The sequence below is a fragment of the Telopea speciosissima genome, chromosome 4, assembly GCF_018873765.1.
Source record: "Telopea speciosissima isolate NSW1024214 ecotype Mountain lineage chromosome 4, Tspe_v1, whole genome shotgun sequence".
NCBI classification, from domain to species: Eukaryota; Viridiplantae; Streptophyta; class Magnoliopsida; order Proteales; family Proteaceae; genus Telopea; species Telopea speciosissima.
Genome location: NC_057919.1, coordinates 11802666 through 11821615, shown reverse-complemented (window position 1 = coordinate 11821615; position 18950 = coordinate 11802666). Strand labels below are relative to the sequence as shown.

Below are 18950 nucleotides of genomic sequence, written 5' to 3'. Positions count from 1 at the left end.
CTCAATAAAAATAAGTATATGAGATTACTACTTGGTCGCATGGTCTCTTACATCAACGTCTGGAGGCAATGGGGAACATGCCTAGATATCCCCCTATGGGGCAGGTGCATCATTTCACCATGCCCTATGAGAGTGCATAGGGGGTGCTACCAAGCAGGAGTCAATATAGAGATTCTATTAGTTAGGACAACTGTTTTTTTTATGGAAAAAAGGGAGCTTTATATAAAATAATTTGGGGATACAAGGAATTTACAATCTGTAGAAGACCTTCCATTGGTCCCTTCCCTAATTAGGGCGGAACAGCCAAAGGAAGGCCTTTTACGTCCAGGTGGATCTCCTGACAGGAGTTTATAAAGTTTGCTAGAAAGTCAACACAACTGTTGAGTTCTTGATGAGCAAACATGCAACTGTGAAATTGATCCCACATGCCATGAATATCCTCAATTAGCCTCAGACAGTGCCATGGTGTGTAATAGAAACTTGTAATGGATTGAACGGCTATCAGAGAATCCCATCAGACATGGACAAGGCCAATATCCATTGTCTTAGCCTTCACAAGAGTGCTTCTGATTGCAGTGAGCTCCAAACTCAGAATGTTTCCATCCCTCATACCCACGGCAAGAGCGAATAGAACACAACCACAATCATCTCCTTGCACCGATCCATCGCAATTTATCGCCACCCAACCCGATGGTGGGAAGGGCCAAATGTGGGGAGTGGGGTTGCGATGTGTGAAAACCACACTGATGCGCCACAGTGGACGATGGGTCTGTAAACTGCAACTGAGTTTCCAATAGGATTCTATTTAGTGTAGCATCTGGAGGACTTTGTTGCTGTCGAAAGACCCTACCTTTCCACTCTGGCCAAAGACGATAGATGGTAGCCGTAAAACTGAATCTGCGGATGCTATTAATGAGGGAGTCACCCAAGAAATGTTTAAGCAACCAGGTCACCTCCTCCTGCCATTAACCAAGTGGATCCCTTGCTAAGCCATTGGTCTTGAGAACACCTCTCCATAACGCAGCTGAGTAATGGCATTGGAAGAACAAATGGTCTAACGTCTTTGGTCTTGCACCACAAAGTGGACATGAAATGTCCGTGTTTACACCCCAATGCCAATCTACTGTTACTGTTGGGTATATTCTATAACCCTAATATATGTTCAAATATAAGTCTATTTGAATAAGGAATTAGGTTGTGGTGAACCCCACTGGATAAAGCCTATCTAACTTAAAACCCTAGTCTTTCTTATAAATACTAACTGGAGGCAGCAACCCGTTTATTTTAAACTTGATATGCAGAGTGTATTGCTTTAAGCAACCTTGTGCTTAAACCCTAAACCCTAACATCTACACCGTGTAGTGAACCTTCCTCAAATGACTAACCATGTTATGAAAGAGAAGCGTGGTTGAGCCAATGAAAACCAAAGAAGGTTATGCAAATAAGTCTTCTCTTGCAACTGATGTTAAAGAATCTGTGAAGACTTGGAGAGCTATGTTGAATAAAAATGGCGACATGTCGAAAACCATTGTGATTGGGCAGCAGCTCCATTTGTTTCAATTTAAAATACTTTAAAATTGAAAAAAAAATAAAATCAGCAGATATATCTATTTCTTGTTTTTTTCAAATACTTAAAAAATAGGGCCTTGGGTACTCCATTTTCGAGATTTCGATTGACAAATTTTGCACCAGAACTAGGAGTAGAATTATTCAAATGAAAAATTATCCAAAAACTTCGCATAAATGTTTGTTCTAGACCAAATGAACATTGTAACATTTTAGGGAGCATTTCACAACATATTCTACAAATTGCAAACAGAAAGTGGAGAATTTTTCTAGTACAAAAAAAGTTACCCAGGGGTAAGGCTGCATTCATAAATTTGCCCCTTCCAAACCCTACAATACCGAAGTCTCTCTCATACACTGGATAGCTCTTTACACAGATGATTTCTTTTTTATGTAAAAATACATAGAAATTCATTACAGTTCATAAATAGATATCTAGGAAGACGGGATTCGGAGCAACGGTAACGGAACTAGTATTACGCGTAGAAATGCTGACTTGGTACAATCTTCGTGTAAAGATAAAACGCCACGGACGCTATACCTGGGCCCACCCAGAAAACCCAATGCCTGTCCCAAAGGTGTCCACCCATAACAATCGCTGGTCCAATACACCGTGCAGGGTTCAACCCTGCACCAGGGTACCCTTTCACCTGTGTCACCGTCCCTGTCACATATATCGCCATCCCTACCATGATTCCGATAATTGAATAATTGAAAACTGGGCCCTTTGACAGGGCTGGGTTACGAACGAACCCAATACTTCCAGCGGAATAAAGAACCATGAACATGGATAAGATCTCAAGCCAAAGCCCTTGGCCAGTTCCAATGCCCATAGTGTAGGGTCCGTTGGGGCCCTGGACGATGACGCCGAGGTTGCAACCACCAAACGAATAAGTAGTACCGATTTGGTTGCTGACCACGGCCTTGAATGCTAACGTGCCAATCACGGCACCGAGGCTTTGGGCTACAATGTACATGAAAGCGCGAGACACCGAGACGAGGCCCATCAGTGCGGCGCAGAAGGAGATGGCTGGGTTAAGGTGACCACCAGAGACTGGGAAAGTGGCGATAAGCATAATTGAGATGATGATGGCGGCAAGGATAGACATTAAGAGGATTCCAGTTTGTGGGTCCGTCTCTAAGGTGCCGACGACCATCACATCCATTGCAAAACATGCCGTGGCCATGCCTAGAAATTCTGCAAAGGTTGCTCGCCATGTCTAATAAACATTAAAAAAAAAAAGCATTAATTAATTAATTAATGGGAATGTCACAAAAAACAAACACTTCTGCTGTGTTTGGTATACATTCTTGGAATGTATTCTAGGTCAATTTCATTTTATTTTTATCATTTATTTGAAATCGACCTAAAATGCATTCCAAGAATACATACCAAACACAGCCTTCTTCTACACTTAGCAGTTTTTAGACCTACCTCCAAGCTACTGAACTCTTCCAATCGCAACCATTTACTCAAAGTAGCAGGCTCTTTCAGCTTCTTCTCTTCATCTCCACTGTTAATGACTTCTAAGCTGCAAAAACCCATAAAGTGAATTTCTTTAAAAAAAAAAAATTATTCTTCTCTACTGGGAAGCTCACAAAGGCCAGGCTAAGCTCATATAAGCTATAATAGAAGTATGTATTTACCTCAGTGCATTAGTGATAGGTTGGATTCTCTTACTGTTACCAAGAGAATGGATTCTGCTACTGTGACCAACGGAGTGGGGAAGACGGAGACTGTCTTCGTTATTCATAGCTACTGCATTTGCGTCCATCGATATCTGTTCCTGGGTGTTCTTTGTTTGTCTCCGCCTTCCCCTTTGAATGGCACACCAAACTCCTTTAGCAAGAAGGGCAATTTATAGGAATAGCCAAATACCACTACTTAATTTTATATTTGGTCAATTACGCAAGTTTTAGGGTAATTAATTCTCATTTGGGTGACAAGTTAAACCAAACAAAAAAAAAATCTGCTAAACAATGTATTCTTCACGAGGTCATATATTTCCATGGCAAGTCCTTGTGTTAGAAAACCTTACAATTATCTCTCAATTATGGATTGCATGAAACTTTGAACTTTCTTTCTTGGGAGAGAGGAGCATAGGGGCCACGTGTGCATGGAAGCCAATGAGAGCGCATATTGTGGCATTTCAAGGGTGAAAAGCGATCATTTCGCTCCTACTATATCTAGGTGTGGCTTATATGTACACACGACAGTCAATGAAAACGCGCATTATGGCATCTAGATGGGCCAAAATTTCCACCTTTCATGAAGGGCGTGACGATTATTTCGGTTCCCATTGTATCTGGGCGTGGCCTGCCATTTTGCCTTTTATGTTGAATTTTCAAAATTTTCAAACTTATTCCATGCTAAAAACTGATAGCATCTTGTATCAAATGAACCCATCCATACTTACTACATGAAAAAAGTCACGAAATGGCATTAATCACAAATCCTTTGGATATTTAGCATTCCCACATACGAGGAAATAATAATTGTCAAAAATTTAGTGATTTTTTTTTCAAACCTTCAAGAATGAGAAAAGAATCTAGAAGCTAGCTTGTAGATTGCGTTGATATTTTTTTTATTTTTTGGGGTGGGGTTGGAGATTCGCTAAGGTTCCCACCTCATATCGGTGGGCCTATTAGAAATAAAGGGAGAAGGTATATTACATTAATAAAATAAGGGCATGAGATCACCAATTGTTTGCATGGTCTCTACACCAGCGTCTGGGCCAATGAGAAAACATGCCTAGGTATCCCCTAGGGGGCAGAGGTATCGTGAAAAGCATCATTTTTCGATGACTCTGTGAGAGGACATAGGAAGCACAATCAAGTAGGGATGAAGAAAGAGATTCTATTAGTTACAACAGTTTGTGTGGCCTTCCTTCCTTTCTTCATTTTTAAGCTTAGGCATAATTTGCTTCAATTTAAAATACTTTAAAATAGGAGGAAAAAAAAAAAAAAAAAAAAAAAAAACTTATTGCCCGCTTGATAATTTTACGAGAAACAGTTTCTGGTGTTTTTCCATTCTGAGAAACGGAAAAACACCTAAAAATCGCTTGATAACAAAGTATTTTTTGTGACTGTTTTTGGAAACATAAATCAAAATTTATGCTCCCTGGAAGACTTTTAACAGAACATAATTGGACATGTTCTGTTGTTTCTAGGCTGAAAATTGGAAAAGTGTGCCCGATAAAAACTCCTATATTCGTTCAGCATGCTCTTTTGTAAAATTGGAAAGGTGTGCCAAACATATCCTTTTGTTAATTTTTTAAAAAAGGAGTTTTGCTTGTTTCCAATAACAAGTTTACCAAACGGGTCAAAAACGGTTTCTCAGCACAAAAAATGAAAATACTGTTTTGTTGTTTCTCAACACATAACCAGAACAGAAACACCTTAAAGGTTATCAAGCGGGCACAAAATTCTACAGATTTTTCTATTTCTTGTTTCGCTCAATTACTTGAAAAAATAGGGGCGTGGGCACTCAAACATTTTCGAGATTTCGATTAACAAATTTTGCACCTGAACTAGGAATAGAATTATTCAGATGAAAAAATATCCAAAAACTTCGCATAAATGTTTGTTCCAAGCCAAATGAACATTGTAACATTTTAGGGAGCATTTCACAACATATTTTACAAATCGCAAACAAACAAACGGTGGAGATATTTTTCTATTAAAAAAAAGTTACATGTACAAATTTTATCATAGAAACAATTGTTTTTTCCAGTTAGAAGTCAATGGAACCTTAAGAATAAAAATTATAGTCAAAACAGAATAAGTATAAAATAGAGTGGGCTTTTAGGTCATAAACTATTTTATTTAATGATAAACGTTCACATTGAGTGATAATATATTTAAAAGCACTCTAATTAAACACGCTACTCTAATGACGATTAATTAACATGAACCCTTCAAGAGTGGATAAACTAATATTCGAGAGTGTTAGGTGGATGAAGGTGGTCCTAGTTAATTCAATAATTTAAGAAACGAATCAAATAAAAATTGAAGCAAAGTCGACTCAGATGACAACAAAGAGAGTAGATAATTAATTATTTTGTTGAAATTTCTTAAACGGGAAACATATCTTTGGGGCTTATGTAACCTCTGACATCTCTACCAACCTGATATGGTGTGGTTATGGCACTGCACTCCAGGTGATTAAAGACCTTTTCCGTTTGGGTGTAAGGGAAATGTAAATATTTTTTTGGAGGAGAGACTTGGAAAAAATAAAAGTATATCCATTTAGGATCATGAATCAGAATTTGGCTCTCCTCCAGTCGTGGTGGAACTATTTTTCTCATGGTGGCAAAGGAAGTCCAAAGTGGTACCTCTACCAAGTATTTGGAAGATCTTAATAACCATTACCTGCCAACAACTTTGGTTAGAGAGAACAAACGGAGATATGATAATAAGGAAAGCACTCCAATGCTAGTGGTGAAGCAATGCCTTAGAGCAGTCTCAGAGTGCTCTAGAACTTCAGGTGCTCACATCAAATCAGTTCAAGAGCTGATACTGGCGAGATCACTTGGATTAAAAATTGCCAAAACCCCAAGCGCGCGAATGGTGGAAGTAATATGGAGGCAACCACCAATTGGGTGGTGGAAACTCAACATAGATGGCTCATCACTTGGAAACCCGGGGACTTCAGGGGCAAGGGGCCTAATTCGTAATCATCATGGTGCTGTGATTAGAGCTTTTGCTTCTTATAAGGGAGTTGATATTAATTTCAGTGCTAAAATGGTGGCCTTTTTTATAGGCATCAAGGATGCTCAAGCACTAAGAACAAACAAACTGTGGGTAGAGAGCGATTCTATAGTAGTGGTGTCTTCTATTCTGGCAGCCAAGTTACCTAGGAGATTTGTTCAGGAATGGTGGACGACTAAAGAATTCCTTGACAATATCCAATGGCGCTTCACTCATTGTTTCAGGGAAGGCAATGCCCCGGCTAACTCCCTTGCAAATCATGCGGCAAGAACAAAGACTACTCAAACTTGGAATACAATTCCAAGGTTCATAGTTAATGCTACAAATTGGGCAGCCATGGCAAGGCCACCATACAGATTCTGTTAAGTACCTGGGGGCACTGAGTTTTGAGTTTTCTTTTCTGGACTATAGTAATGCAGCTAAAGCTGTTTTCAGTTGTACATTTGTCTTTTTTTCATAATTAATACACACCTTGCTGATCATTAGCAAAAAAAAGGAAGATCCAACTCTGTCAAAACAAGGATATTTTGGTCATTTCACAGGCAGGCCCCTCCCAATGAAATGACCAAACTCCCCTGTTGTGGCTAAGCTGGATCCTCCAGCTCACGCCATGGCTAGAGGAAAGCCAGGTCTCATGAATCATTATTACTTTGTTCCATATCGTACAAAGTCAAATGCCCCTCCAAGTGTTCCAAATATCCATCCCAAGACATCCAAAACTAATGGTAAAGGATTCTTTATTCATTGTGGTTGATGGGAAACTGCCAGCTATATAATTCATTCTTGTAACTAGTTGTACGTAGAAATTTATTAAAATATTATTAAAAAGGAAGAATTTTGCTTCAGCCACATAAAAGTTTACCAACAAATCTAAGCTCGTCATTACTCCCGTATATCTTGAAGGTCTGAAATGCCTTTCACTATTTCTTGATACCCATCCAAACACAATGATGACCATCAAGTTGAAAGAAAACTCAATCCTTATTAAAATATGGGAAGCAGTTTCTTGCTTGGAACTGGAATGTACGCTAACATCTCCCACTCTCTCTCTCTCCTTATAAGAAATTACCACACTGTTCTGAGGAGAGAGATGGAGAGTGGGAGGTGCTAGTACATCCTCCGCTCCTAGGTAAAAAATATTATCCCTTAAAATATATGTTTCTTAAAGTGTTAAATTATTTCAGTGATATTTTTATATTAAGGGAAAAGGTTTTAAGAGTTCACCGTAGAGGGTACACTAACACTCTGTCTTTATACTATATCCTCCTTGTATGACATGATCTCTTTACCACCTTGTGCAAAACCTTTTTTTTTTTTTCTCTCTTGATAGGTGAACTTCCGACATACTGTATAGGATAGTGTATCTTATACCGCTTGCGTATGGCTAATCTCCCAAACCACACTAATCGTGGTTCAAGAATCCTCAATAGGGGGGCCCACATGGTCCAAATAAGAACATGTTTAAGAACATGAGAGTGCATGAGGAACGCCAAGCGGCACTTTTTGGCGTGCCTCACGCTTTGGTGCGAGTTGCGTGTGAAAGGTAGTGAAGAAAGTCGTAACGAATCTATTTCGCCTCCAAATGACGACATGGTATGACCATCGTGTAATAGTTGGGCCGGCCCAAAGACCACAAAGCCTTTCCAAATAAATCGTGCATGGTTCATCCGAACACCAGTATACGGTGTACCCCTTTGCAATCGTAGAGGAATCGACATCCTTTACTTCCGTTGTGTGTAGGACGTACACGGACGTAGGGGCAGGCGGAAGTAGAGGATTTGGACTCATCGTTGAGACGTTGACACAAACACCAACATCCTAATCGCAATTTTGCTACACTTGTAGAAAAAATGTTCCTACTACAAAGGTATTTTAGAAAAGATTAAAACCTAGGAAGGTATTTATGAACTCAAAGAGGAAGTGAATTATTCCATTTCCTTGGCTACTAGTGTAACATAAATTTTTTTTACAACAGCCCCATTGTACATATCAAAAATTCAAAAAACAAAAGAGCATCACCACGATTAAGGGTATCAAAACCAAACTAAACCGTAATCAAGCAGAATTAATCGAATCGAATCGAACCGAATCGAATTTTGATTCTGATATATGAGCATTTACTTTGGTTCGATTACGGTTTTAATTAAAAACCATTGATTTGAACCAAAATCGAACCGAATACCGCAATTAAATTCAAAACTCTATATCCTTTTTTTTTTTTTATGGTGTTGTCTTTCCTTCTGGATCTATAATTTTGATTTGTTTCTCAAATTTAATGATGGGTAAGCCAAAAGATAAGATCTAAGTGGAGAACTCATTTAGGATTCTTATTTATTTATTAATATTTCTGGATCCTTTTAAAGTTTTGTGAGCATTTTATTTATACAAATGGAGTTTCTTAAGAACACAGCAAGGCAACAACAATTGACAGCCTACCGAAATGAAACCGTATTGGAGAACCGAATTAGACCCGTATTGGAAAATCGAATTTGAAAATCGTAATTGAACCGAACCGAGCAGGTTCGGATTCGATTTCCACTTACAGAACCAACTCAGTTCTTGGTTCGATTTCGGATGACACCATCAAGGCATGAAACCAAAACCGAATGATTGGAACCGAACCGATTGACACCCTTAAACACAATGCATGTTTGTAATCTCGAATCTAATCAATCCAATACCGATCCAGAATCTAGTGGTACGAGTAAAGAGTAAAAAGGTAATAAGAAACAAAATTTTCTTAAAAAACAGGGGTAAATCTGTTCGATTCAACCTGATACTGGGTGATCCGAATCTGTATCGGCCAAGACCCATACCGATTCGATTTTTGAGAACTGAAATCATGATGCCGAATGATTAAAAAAACACTTGGTCGCGTGGCCCAGACACATGGGTAAAATGCGGACCTTTATCCGCTGTTGTGCACTGTAGCGCTGCTGTGCCATCATGCTGTGCAGCAGCGGCCATGTGTGCACAGTGAGGCCTGTTGTGCATACATGGCCGCTGCTACGCCGCACGATGGCACAGCAGCGCTGAAGTGCACAGCAGCGGATAAAAATTCGTAAAATGCATGTAATCTATATTTTTCTTTTTAAATTCAAATGAAATGATTTACAAACTAAAATTTAAACAATTAGATTTGGAGTTAGCTATACAATCAGGTTAGATAATAATTAATTATAAAAATATTCATTTGAATTTTTATTTAATGCCACTTTCGTTTATTTCCCTTCAAGTTTTTGTTTCTGAAAACCATATTGGATGGGCTTCTCTGGAGGATATCTTCCATCTTTCGTTCCATGATGTCGATTGGATGGGACGGGCCCATCTTAGACGTTGCACGGCCCATACTTGACATAGCTTTGTATTAAAAGGCCTGGGCTAGTGGACGGGCCCATTAGATCGGTAAAACCTTTACAATTTTATTTATATATGCTAGGTGAAGCCGTGAAGGTGGTGAAGAAGCCATAAAAGAACTAGTCTTGCCCTTTGAAATGCTGGCGTGGTATGACCTTCGTGTACACAAAAAATGCCACACAAGCAATAGCTGGGCCGACCCAGAAGACCCAGTGCCTGTCCCAAAGGTGTCCCCCTCTAACAATTGCCGGCCCAATACACCGTGCAGGGTTCATTCCTGCACCAGCGTAACCCTTCTTCGCCATCAACGTCGTCGAGACAAACACCAACAGGCCCACCACGATACCGATGATTGAAAACACAATGACAGGCCCACGGGCCTTGGCTTGGCGATGATCGAATGCGATCCATACAGAAGCGAAAAGTAACACGAAGGTGCATATGATCTCAAGCCAGAGTGCTGGGCCCGTCTCAATACCTGTAATAGTGGGCCCATCTGGGCCCTGAGCAATGACGGTGAGGGTGCAGCCACCAAGCGCGAAGGAACTCTCGATTTCGCTACTGACAACGGCTTTGAGTGCCAAGGCTCCAAGTACGGCACCGATGCATTGGGCTAAAATGTAAATGATAGCTCGAGGGACAGAGATGAGGCCGACAAGTACGGCGGAGAAGGAGATGACAGGGTTGATGTGGCCACCGGAGACTGGGAAGGTGGCGAGGAGAATAATTGTAAAGACAAGTGTGGCAAGGAAGGCTATAAGGAGGTTTGGTGCTTTCGTGTCTGTCTCGTTTGAAGAGATAACGATGGTGTCTATTAAGAAAACCAATGTGGCCGTGCCCAGAAGCTCTGCTATGGATGCTCGCCACACCTGATATTATATACACAAATGTTAAAAATTCTGTCAGTTTCATTTGTTATATCAAAGGGCATTTATTTGTTATATTAAAGTTGTATAATATGGAAATACTAAAGACACTGATTTGAATGGAATAGGTTACCTTCTATTGATATGGAGGTGTCCATATATACAAGAGATACAAAATTCAAATACCGAACATAGTCCTAGGATCAAGCTATACAATGAATATACAATCAACATGATTCCTAAGATCAAGTTATTCTCAACTATCCTAGACCTAGAATCAAGCTATACAATGAATATACAATCAATCATCCTAGTCAGCAGATTATGAAGACTCATAAGGTAATAGTTTTCCTCCGCCCAAAGACGACGGTTCACCCACCATCCTAGGGTTCACAAATCCCTCCTAGGGTTTTGGTATGTTCCAAAATATCCTCCCCATATTCTTGGAACGAAATATCACTGCTACAGTAGTAGCAGAAACATTCCTGCTACAAGGCTGGGAGCCAAGGAAATAGAATCTTAAGGGGTATTTTAGAAAATACTAAAACCTAGGAGAGTATTTATGAACCCAAAGGGTAAGTGAATTATTCCATTTACTTGGCTGCTAACCTTGTAGCAGGAACATTCCTACTATAAGTGTAGCAGCAAAAAATTTTTCATATTCTTGCCTTTTCCCACCTCTTTGGTTGGATGAAATTTTGCTGCAACATTAGTAGCAGGAATGTTCCTGCTACAACGCTGGCAGCCAAGAAAATGGGATCTTAAGGGATATTTTAGAAAATACTAAAACCTAAAAGGGTATTTATAAACCCAAAGGGGAAGTGAACTATTCCATTTCCTTGGCTGCCAGCCTTGTAGCAGGAACATCCCTGTTATGGGCGTAGAAGCAAAATTTTTTCCCTCTTGGTCACCGTGGGTGGAGGGAAAATCGGTCTTTTTTTTTGTTTCTTCTTCTTCACTTAGTGGTTTGCACCAACCTGCAAGGAAGAGAACTCTTCCAATCCCAACCTAGCCTTCCAAGTGTCTCCACTCTTACCATCTTTCAACCTGCATAGACCCATAAAGAGAATCTACTTTTAAGCACCCTAATAATAAAAAAATTAAAAATCTGTATGAAATGTAGTTAGATTGACATAAATGCAAATTTAAAATGTCATAAAAACCCCTAACTCTGACACCAAGTCTTGTTACAACTTAGAACTCTTAGACCTAATAGGACCCATGACACCGAATCTAATTGGAGTCTATACAAATTAAACTTAACATGACAGAAGAAGAAGAACGTACAAATCTCGTGGAGGCCAAATCAAAACAATCACAAATCAGTATCCTATATGGAAGAATAATCTACAAAGATAGAAAACAAAAGCAAAACAACAAAGGAGGTTACCTAAAGAACCATTCGAGGGAGGAAAGAAGGTCTAGAGATGAATCCATATGACCGGTTCCTTCCCGATTCTTTTCCTTTGATCTCCAAGCCACTACTCTTGATCACCATATCGGATTGAATTAATATTCTTAATTATGCAAGGGAAACCCCAAAGTTCAAGCCAACATGATCAGTTTCCGAATAATTCAGAGATGATTCAACTCGGAATCAATGGAGACTGATCTCATAACTAATTCTAAATATTAAAAATCTCAAAAATAAGAAAAATAAGTATCGATGGAGACTGATCCTATATCTTGAGTTTGGATTGGCAAGGATCTTTGAAGTAAGTTAGAGAAGTATTAACTTGCCTTGGTGTAGAAGAAACAGGTTGGATTTGGACTTTGTGGTAGAGACTCTCTTCTTCATTGGCAAACCCTGCATTTGCTGCCATATTTCTATGAAGCCTTTTAGCCTTCTTGAGTTCATTGTGTGGATTGTGCTTCAAGAGTTAATATAGAGAGAGAGAGAGAGAGAGACAAGGTAGGAAAGATTGATTGGCCCGACCGAAAAGACAGATAAGATGCATTTAATTAGGTCTAAAATATCAATTTCTCTTTCATCAAAAAAAAATATCAGTTTCTTGGTAGGAGTAGGAGTAGGAGTAGGAGAAAACAGTTGTAGACAATAAATTATAAACCTCCAATATAGATGCTCGAAGTGGAACCTTTTTATGGAATAAACCTGAATCTCCAAGTACCCGTATTGCCCTTTTGGATAGGATGTACAAGGAAATCTTTAGAAGCCTCCCACAAAAAGTCTTAGGCCTGATTTCTATTTCAATTTCATGAGTGCTCTTTATTTCATATATTGTTTGGTTTGATTTTTACACTTTATTTCAATGAAATAGAAATCAAATAGAATAGAAATTCTGAAATAGCTGAGGAGATATTTCACGTTTGAAATCGAAATTGATTTTCTTGCTCTTTAGTGAGCATATGGTTAATTTGATGGGCAAAGCATTTATGTTAAACATAACCCCCTCCATCGCCTTGCCGCCACCAGCACCACCATCCCTTCTTGGCCCTGCATGCCCTGACACCATCACCCTCTCCCAAAGAAATATAGAGATTTTATTCTAAAAAATTGAACTATCAAATGAATTTCTTATTCTTGAACTATATTAAATTGATGCAACTAAAATAATTTCAATTTCCTCACCAAAAATATATTTGTTGACTATTTCTGAACCTTGATGAAAGAAGTACAAGGGTATGTTCACGCATCATGAAGGAAGAATCCATTCACCATAGGCATCTAGACCATATTTTCAAAGATCGATATTGATCCATGGTAAGGGCAAAAGCATCCAAAAAACAAAATTTTAATGTAAAATGGGGGCAAAATCATCCAATATGGATCGATCCATCCGATTCTTATCAGTATTGATATCAGAATCGCCCAAGATTGAACTCAAAAAGGGTATTTGTGATCATGAACAATAAGGTGTGGAATGTTGGGCAGTTAAGAAACATCATATACATAAGCTCAATGTTGCAAAGATGAAGATGTTGAGATGGATGGGTAGCAAAACTAAGATAAATAAAGTAAGGATTGATCATATTAGAGTTGATTTGAGAGTAGCTTTGATACATGAAAAGCTACGAGTAAGTCATCTGAGGCGGTTTAACATGTTCAACGGAGGCTTTTGGATGCTCTAGTATACACTACAGGGGATTGATTTAATTCAATCTGAAGGAACTAAGATAGCCAGAGAAAAACCTAAAATGACATTAGGAGAAGTGATAAAAAAAAGGCATATATAGCTAAAACCTTGTTTCAAATATGACCTCGAATAGAATTGATTGGAGGTCACGGATCCATGTGGTTGGTCTCATTTAGTTGGGATAAGACTAAATTATTATTATCGATAAGGCATGGAATTGATGATGAACCCAAAGTTTAACCACAAGGTCAAGGGGTTAGGGGATTGAAAATTTTTGTCAAAAAATAAAAAGAAAGAAAGTGGCTATGTAAGAAGAAATCTCCATAAATGCCCCACAAAATTTGCTGCCAATATTGAGTATATGATATCACTTTACCATCTACAAATCCTCATTGGGGAGTCTTTCGTAGTAGTTTATGGTCTTGGTAGAACTTTCGCTCTTACTAGATCAATTCTCTCGGGTAATGAAGAGTCCCCAATTGAATGGACACTGAATTAGCTTCTTATTTTGATTGATTTAACTGCCACTGAAGGGGTAGAATGCCCAATTCCATGATTTCATGGTTGAACATCAAATTGTCTTTTACAAAAATTAAGTCTCTAAATCATGTTTCAGAAATCGGATCAGAAATGGTGGAATCGGTGACCTGCTTCTGATTAATTTCAATGCTTACAATTTTGGCATCTTTCAGGAATACTTTTTGATTTTCTTACAATTTTGGCATCTTTCATGAATACTTGTTTATTTTTATTATTTTTCTTGTCTTTTAATTTATAAATTAGTAAAAAAAAATAAAATGCAATTACATTACATGGAAAATCTTTACTTCTTCCCAATTTCAATTTTTAAGGTTTTGTTTCGTTAATTCTAAGCGATTTGGAACCGAGTCAAAATCGGAATCAACGAAACCTAACCGTTGCCATCCGTTCTGTTTGCAGTTTTCCCATTAAAATCTGTACGCGGGTCAATTTCTTTTGTTTTTTTCAGTAGGAACGGGTCAATTTCTAATAGTGTTGTAATGGGCACTTACTAGTTACTACTACTTATTGGGATACTTTTATTTTGATTGATTTGACTGCCATTAAAAAATTGGAAGAATTCCGAGTCCATAATGGAGTTTAATTTGATATTTGGTTTGAGTCTTTCTGAGTATGGATTCCAAAGTCAAATTTTAACTTCAATTGGGGCTGAGTGGCTGGACAGGGTACATCAGCCCATCTTCACTTGACTCCACTCATGTACTCTAGATTAAACCAACACAATCAAAGCTCAAACCACCTTGGGCCTGTCCCCATCCCCTATCCCCCCCACCCCAAAAAAAAAAAACTCCACCAATAAAATCACCTTTTATCCTGGCTGATATTTATAGGGAAGAGTTCTTGCTGAGGGATAGTGGCTCCTGCACGGGCCGATGAGAGTGTGTATGGAAGCATCAATAGGATAAGTATTTCCACTTTTTATGGGACCAGTGGACAGTGGTGATCATTTCGTCACCCTTTGTGTTTGGGTGCAAGGGCTACAGTCCCCCACAAAAATCATTTTCCTGATATTTAAATTAAATTATTTTTAAAATAAAAGTGTATGAGCTTATAGGATACTCTACTCTTAGAGACAATTTTTTACCAAAAAAAAAAAAACAAAACATAGTAGTTGTAATAATGATCTTAGATGTAGGCTATGTTGTAGGTTCAGAGAATCATTACCCATTTTTGTAATAAATTCCTTTTCAGCGGTGACAAAGAAGGAATTCCTTCACCAATGGACCTAGATACTTTGGTATGGGCATAGGGAGTAGTAGTAGGTATTATCGATTTTGTACCATAGTGGCTGTAATAATGATCTTAGATGGATATACTTTTCGAAGAGTATTCTCTTTTTATTTTAGGATTTTCTTCCCCGTCATTATGCCTAGTATAGTATAACACTCACAATTTGTCACCTTACAACATATGAGTTAGTCCATATGATAGAGGATCAGGCAAGCATCTCATTGACACAAATTTCAACTTAAAATGAGTAAGAATATGTAGCAAAAATTTTTAAAAAAAATGTTATTTTATCAAGTATTTTGATAATTTTACTAACTTTAAATCAAAGTTTGTGCAACTTTCCGTGCTTTAGACTAAAATTTGACCAGGTATAAAATGATAAAGCATTATACTTTTTTAAAGTAATAGAAATAGTGTATGGTTTAGGACAAAAAAAAGTAGCGGTGTATGAAGCTTTTGAACTAATATTTTTCTTCTTTCATCCTGAACCGGTAGTTTGTCTAACCTTTGAACCCACTTTTTAACCACTTCGAGTGCCCAATGAGATTAGTTGATGGAATATTTGTGATACAGAAGCCTTTGGTGATGTAAAGAAGTTGGAAACCAGAGCTTATACTATATTGGTTGTGCTTGGCAAATAATGAGAGAATTGAACATGATTTCCCTTGCTTTTGGTGATTTATTTCATAAAATGAATCAGTATGAACTGTATATAATCCTTTGGCTTTTATTGAAAAAAAAAAAAAAGAAGAAAAGTATAGAATCCTTTGGCCAAAATTTTACTTCACCTATGTTCAAGATGATTTGATGTTTTGATTGGACTTCGGAATAGTAAGGATCATTATTATTATTTTTTTTTGGTAAGTCGTTCAAGTCGAATCAAGATTTTGGAAAACCTGATCAAGAATCGTGTTGAATATAGACTATGTCAAGGTAAAAAATGACGAGATTAGATCATAAATCGTCTGAATCAAACAAGACTCGGCATTTTTATCCAAATCATGACAAGCTCGACGAGTTTAGTCATTTTTTTAAAACTATATTCTAAAACAGTAAGAAACCCACAACTCTTCAACGTCCTCTCTTGTTCAATGGTATAATCTCAAAATGCATTGATATGCGATTTATTATTTTATCTGATTTTTTTTTTCATTTTTTTTACTAATTTATAAATATGTAGTGTATTAAATTTTTAAAAAACGTGACTCGCCTCAATCCTAATCCAACCTGACCCTGACTCAGAACAAAAAAATTTTAGTCTTGACCTGCCCTCAGGGCCAAATATATCATTTCACACCCTGTTCGAACTCATGACGAGTTCAGGCCAACAGGGCCAAACTTGCACCCCTAATTTAACCTGAACACCAAGGCTTCTTCTTTACAATCAACAATGATTTCCAAATCCCTGCACCCAAGGACCCACAAATACAAGGCCACAAATCATTCAGTCTCTATTGAAAGCCACACTCCACATCACACTAACTTCTTCTCTTAAAGAAACGCTCACATAAAATTCTATTTTTCCAAGAAAATTGATATAAATTGCACCATCATTGTTTCTTTGAATAGCAGGTAGTAATGACAGAAAACCTTCCTTCCCCACTCCCTTTCCCCCTATTCTCATTCCCACTCACATACATATTCTGATTTCAAATAGCTATTTGTTTCAATCTATCAGGTCCTTCCATTTTTGCAAAAGTATAAAACTTATGGGAAAAAGATTGCTACAAGGATGAAGATCACTAGTAGAGAAACAAACTTCATTATACCATCAATTTATGTTGTATATAATAAACAATGATGTAGCAAAGAGAAGAGAGAGAGCCTTCTCTCACAGTCAATTTTGGAACTGTCATACATAACCTCTAGCCAAAGTATTTGTAGTTGAGCAAGCACTTGTAGAAGATTTCTCTAGATGAGCATCTACTTCTACGGGTGTCACGGGACGGGCTGGGCCGGGCTTGGCCTTCATCCTAGTCTAGCCCAACTTTCCCAGGGCCAAGTTTACCTTCAACCCAGCCCAACCCTGGCAGGATTTTTCTAAGCTCGGCCCGGCCCTGGTTGGCTCTGATGGCCCATTTAATAGTGAAATTAGCAAAGCCCATCATGGCATTATAACCCACTTTTTGATTTATTATATAATAAATTAATACAACGTCGAGCTGGCCCTGCCAAGGCCTAACAATTGTGAAACCCAACTTGACCTTTCCTTATCCTCAAGTCCATAGGGTGTTAGCTTACGGTACCGTTAGCATACCCATTCCTCTCCCATTAATTTATTTATTTAAAATTCTATATTTTAACTGGTAAACAAAATATTTACTTATAATTAACGCACCCTTAGATGGCTATAACTTAAAACCCCCTTAAAGTGACTGAAATAATTACATTTTTGTCATTCCATTTCACAATATCATATAGTTTACGGGCATGAATTGTATTAGCGTTAAAAAGTCTAATTTGTTGAAACAGCTTATTCAGAGAATCACATTACAGGAAATGAACGCTTCGGTAACAGAGACACAAAAGCTATAGCGATGATATTTTTTACTGCTACTAGGCCTTTCTATAGCAGTAAAAAATTACCATTGCTATATAACCAATGGATATCATATTCATATATAACAATGGTAATATATTATCGATGCTATACGTCTATAATCACTGGCGATAATATATTACTGTTGCTATATATTAGTATATAGCGATTGTAATATATAACCCACTATTATACATCATCAATTAAAATCGGTAAAATATTACCGTAGCTAAAAAATTAATATAATAATATGTATATTATGATGATAAATATATATATTGCTACTAAATATAGATACTTAGCAGTGGGTAAATTAAACCACTTTTAAATGTCACGAGTTCAATATCAAATAGCTCGCCAGATAATTGGGATGCTCGTCAAATGCTTGAAATTTTGTCTTCGGACAAAAAACAAGCTAAACGCCAAAGTGGATGATTGACTCGTTCCATACTACAAATAATGAATGATTTATATGGTAGCAGTTTTATAAAATCGCTGTTAAAAGTCAAAAAAATCATTCCCACCCTCATGTCAAATTATTTAACCAAATCAAATAATTGAGGTGTCTATATACAAACACAGTCATGTCTTCAACCATTGGACGAGGAGAGAGGGGAATGTGTCATTACTCAATTGCCGGCCTATGTTTTCAGTTCAAAAGACAGCAAGAGCTAGCGATTCATTATATCACAATTACCATGGCCCAAGTCCTGTGACTAGTCCTGGTCCCCTCCAAGTTGGCTATGGGATGGCCTCGCCTCCCAAAGCACTATAACGGTAACAATCTATTCTTCGAATGTTTACCCCCCAAAAAATAATAATTCTATTTTGGGGTTGATAAGGTCCCAATTTGAAGGTCCATATCCTCCTTGATGATCCCTTCTTGCTCATATGTTTTCAGACATAATTATCTAATTTTGTAACAATCAAACTTATAAATAGAAAAGAACACTATTGGGTCGCATGACTTACGTGGCTCCTGTGTCTAAATACAAAAACACGTAAAAATATTATACTGTCTTTTGCAAAGACGAAAATCCCACCCAA

At 37.8% G+C, this 18950-nt stretch overlaps 2 protein-coding genes across 2 annotated transcripts; both read right to left on the bottom strand.

The window, feature by feature from the left end:
- Nucleotides 1–2042: 2042 nt before the first annotated feature.
- Nucleotides 2043–3341, bottom strand: LOC122658966 (probable aquaporin TIP3-1). The gene is made up of 3 exons (XM_043854135.1): nt 3214–3341; nt 3002–3098; nt 2043–2786 (listed from the first exon to the last, which is right to left on the bottom strand). The coding sequence occupies exons 1-3, from the start codon at nt 3339–3341 to the stop codon at nt 2043–2045; spliced, it is 969 nt and encodes a 322-aa protein (XP_043710070.1).
- Nucleotides 3342–9729: 6388 nt separating this feature from the next.
- Nucleotides 9730–12322, bottom strand: LOC122658965 (aquaporin AQPAn.G-like). Its single transcript, XM_043854133.1, has 3 exons — nt 12240–12322; nt 11477–11546; nt 9730–10502 (listed from the first exon to the last, which is right to left on the bottom strand). Exons 1-3 carry the CDS (start codon nt 12320–12322, stop codon nt 9753–9755), a joined length of 903 nt encoding a protein of 300 aa, XP_043710068.1. The 3' UTR covers nt 9730–9752.
- Between the last annotated feature and the right edge of the window lie 6628 nt (nt 12323–18950).